Source organism: Aegilops tauschii, chromosome 6, assembly GCF_002575655.3.
Source record: "Aegilops tauschii subsp. strangulata cultivar AL8/78 chromosome 6, Aet v6.0, whole genome shotgun sequence".
NCBI classification, from domain to species: domain Eukaryota; kingdom Viridiplantae; phylum Streptophyta; class Magnoliopsida; order Poales; family Poaceae; genus Aegilops; species Aegilops tauschii.
Window position 1 is genome coordinate 377,142,037 of NC_053040.3, and position 3,274 is coordinate 377,145,310.

At 54.1% G+C, this 3,274-nt stretch overlaps 1 protein-coding gene across 1 annotated transcript; it reads left to right on the forward strand.

The window, feature by feature from the left end:
* The first annotated feature begins 727 nt into the window (after window positions 1-727).
* LOC109741436 (protein NRT1/ PTR FAMILY 8.3) lies at window positions 728-2,895 on the forward strand. The gene is made up of 3 exons (XM_020300525.4): window positions 728-884; window positions 981-1,083; window positions 1,177-2,895. The coding sequence occupies exons 1-3, from the start codon at window positions 840-842 to the stop codon at window positions 2,448-2,450; spliced, it is 1,422 nt and encodes a 473-aa protein (XP_020156114.1). The 5' UTR covers window positions 728-839; the 3' UTR covers window positions 2,451-2,895.
* The last annotated feature ends 379 nt before the right edge of the window (window positions 2,896-3,274 follow it).

The window sequence follows — 3,274 nt, forward strand, 5'->3', positions numbered from 1 at the left end:
ATGGCCTTGCTCACCATGCTCGTCGCCTGGACCATTTGGAACGAGAGGAATGCGCGAGTGTTCCGTCAGAAGAGTGCCCCACTGACGGTCCTACTCGCCAACATCAAGAAGGAGGCCATGCTTTGGGTAACTGCGGGTGCTAGAAAGTTGGGATACTTGATGACGCGAGAGTAGTTGGTCACCTTTATTTGTGTTGTTGCGGTGCGGTCTGTGTTGTAACACGACCATAAACTATATTCCTCTTATTAAATGAATGAGGCAAATCTTTTGCCTCTCTTAAAAAAATGCAGCCTGCTAGATAAGGAAAGAACAACTTTGAAACTCAAGTCTCTGCTCCTCTTGGCACCTACCGCGCCACAAGACGATGACATGGACTCTTTTCCAACGCCAAGTTGGCTGGGCAGTCCAGTCTCCTTTCCGGCGCAAGCAAAGCAAGCTACCACGTGTGTAGATAAATACAGTAATCTAATCTTGTAGACGCAATGATCCGGCATGGCACGCACTCTGGAGACCGGAGACCGGAGAATGAGTGGCTGCATGCACCTAGCTAGCCACCTCCTGCTGCGTCGAAATTTCCGGCTTGGCAGAGTCGTGGACTAGTATGCACAGGCAGGCGGCGCACGCACGTGTTGGTGAGATTTGAATATTAGCCAGCCAATGGATGGATCCCGTCAAATTAAACCTGCTATATAAACCTCCGCGGCAGCACAAGACAGCAGTAGCAGCCAAAGCCTGAGGCGAGCAAAGAAAAAGTTCACAGAGGAAGCGAGCTAGCTTAGCTAGGTGATTCCTTCACAGACCACTTCCGCTTCCAACAAATCCATCACCTCGTCGGCGACATGGACGCCTTGGAGAGAGGCGAGCGCGCGCCGCTCCGGCCTGAGGTAACGGTCGCCGATTAATTGCCTCCCTCCGATCTTCCTCCTCCTCCTCCTCTTCTTCTGGTTGCTAACAATTTCTGCAATCTGTCTCCATTGCAGAGTCAAGGCCCAAAGGTACAAGAAGATGATAGCCTGCAGCTGCAGGTGCCGCTCCTCAAGCACAAGAAGCGCGGCGGCAGCAAGGCACCCGCAGTGATTCTATGTAAGCAAAGCTCAATGTTCTTCTCATTGTCGTTCTTATTGTAGCTCCAAGTGCCTGGTTGTTTAACTCAAGTTTCGAAATTCTCTGGTGCAGTGTTCGAATGCCTGGAGAGCACGGCGTTCAATGGTATCTCCACAAACCTGGTGGTGTACCTGGAGACCGTCCTCCATGGCACCAACCTCGCCAGCGCCTCCAACGTCGCCACCTGGTTCGGCACCAGCTACCTCACCCCCGTTTTCGGCGCCATCATCGCCGACACCTTCTGGGGCAACTATAACACCATCCTCGTCTCCCTCGTTGTCTACCTCCTCGGCATGATGATCGTCACCTTCTCCGCCTTCGTCCCCACGACCACGCCGGCGCTGTGCGTGGCGGGTGCCTCGTGCACCGGCACCGCCGGCACGTGGGGGCTGAGCTCGCAGATCGTGGCTTTTGTGGGGCTGTACCTCGTTGCGATCGGGTGTGGCGGGGTGCGATCGTCGCTGCTGCCGTTCGGAGCGGAGCAGTTCGACGACGACAGCGCGGCGGACCGGGAGGGCAAGACGTTCTTCTTCAGCTGGTTCTACCTATGCGTGAGCTTCGGCCCCATCATCTCCGGTGTGTTCCTCGTCTGGATCCAACAGAATGTCAGCTGGGGCCTCGGCTTCGGCATCGCCACCGCCTGCATCGCGCTCGCCTTCGTGCTTGCCACGCCCTTGTACAAGCGCCGCATGCCCGCCGGCACGCCGCTCAAGAGCCTCTACCAAGTCGTCGCTGCCGCGTGCAAGAAGATCAGCGTCAAGGTGCCCGCCGAAGCCGGACACCTCTACGAGGTCAGCGACAAGATCGACTCGCCCCAGCCCAAGATCGCGCACACCAGCGACTTCAAGTTCCTCGACAAGGCGGCCATCGTCACGGAGTCAGACATGGAGGAGAGGCCGGAGGCAGCGACCTCGTGGAAGCTGTGCACCGTGACTCAGGTGGAGGAGCTCAAGATCCTCCTCCGCCTGCTGCCCGTGTGGATCACCAGCGTCATCATGTCATCGGCCTTCTCGCAGATGAACACCACGTTCGTGCAGCAGGGCAGCGCCATGGAAATGACCATCCTGTCGGTGCCGGTGCCCGCGGCGTCGCTGGCCTCCTTCGAGGTGATCTGCGTCATGACATGGGTGCTCCTCTACAACAAGGTGATCGTGCCGGCGTTGAGGAGCTTCTCCACGAGCGGTGACGGCGAGCCTGTCAGGGAATTCAGCCCCTGGATCACTCAAACGCACGCGATCTGGTGGACACGAAGAACACGAACGCACGCGAGACACAGAAGGCGAGCACACAGGTTTTGGCGACGCGCACTAAGTGCGTCTTTTCTGTTTCTTTCCTTATTCTCTTAGGCAACACGTACAACAGATCGTAGCCTATTCCATTGCTAAGTTTCCACTCGATCCTATTCACCCGTGCCATCCCACGGAAGATCGCTCGGAAGCTGACCAGGACTACTACGACTCAACCTAATCCTGTGCGTGCGCATGCACACGTGACAGGCCCTATCTTATTTGCAACAAGCAAACTATAAACTGGAACACTACGGACACATGCTACATCACAGCAACGTGCCATCCTACAGGAACGTGAAAACCAATGTAACAGAAACCAAGAAATGCAACGAGGTTAATTTCATGACATTCTCTCCCTTAACCTTGTTGCTCTTTCTCTAGCGCCTTCATCCCCATCTTCTCCTTCATCTCATGGAATTTCACTCTCCCCAAAGACTTTGTAAGGATGTCAGCAAGCTGGTTTTCAGTTCTCACATGCTCAACATTGACCTTGCCCGATTCAACACAATCCCGTATGAAATGATAGCGAAGATCAATATGTTTACTTCTATCATGGTGGACAGGGTTCTTACTCAGAGATATCGCAGATTGGTTGTCCACCTTGAGCACAACTTGAACTGAATCTTCGCCAAGTAAATAAGCAAGTAAATGCCCCAGCCATATGCCCTGACATGCTGCGGATGCTGCTGCTATATACTCAGCTTCACATGAGGAGATGGCCACAATTTTTTGCTTATGTGACACCCAGCTGATTGGGTTTGAACCAATGTAGAAGATGGCACCCGAGGTACTCTTTCTGTCATTGATGTCACCCGCATGATCACTATCACTGAACCCAACAAACTTCAGCTGGTTCCTCTCCTCTCTCTTATAGAAACACC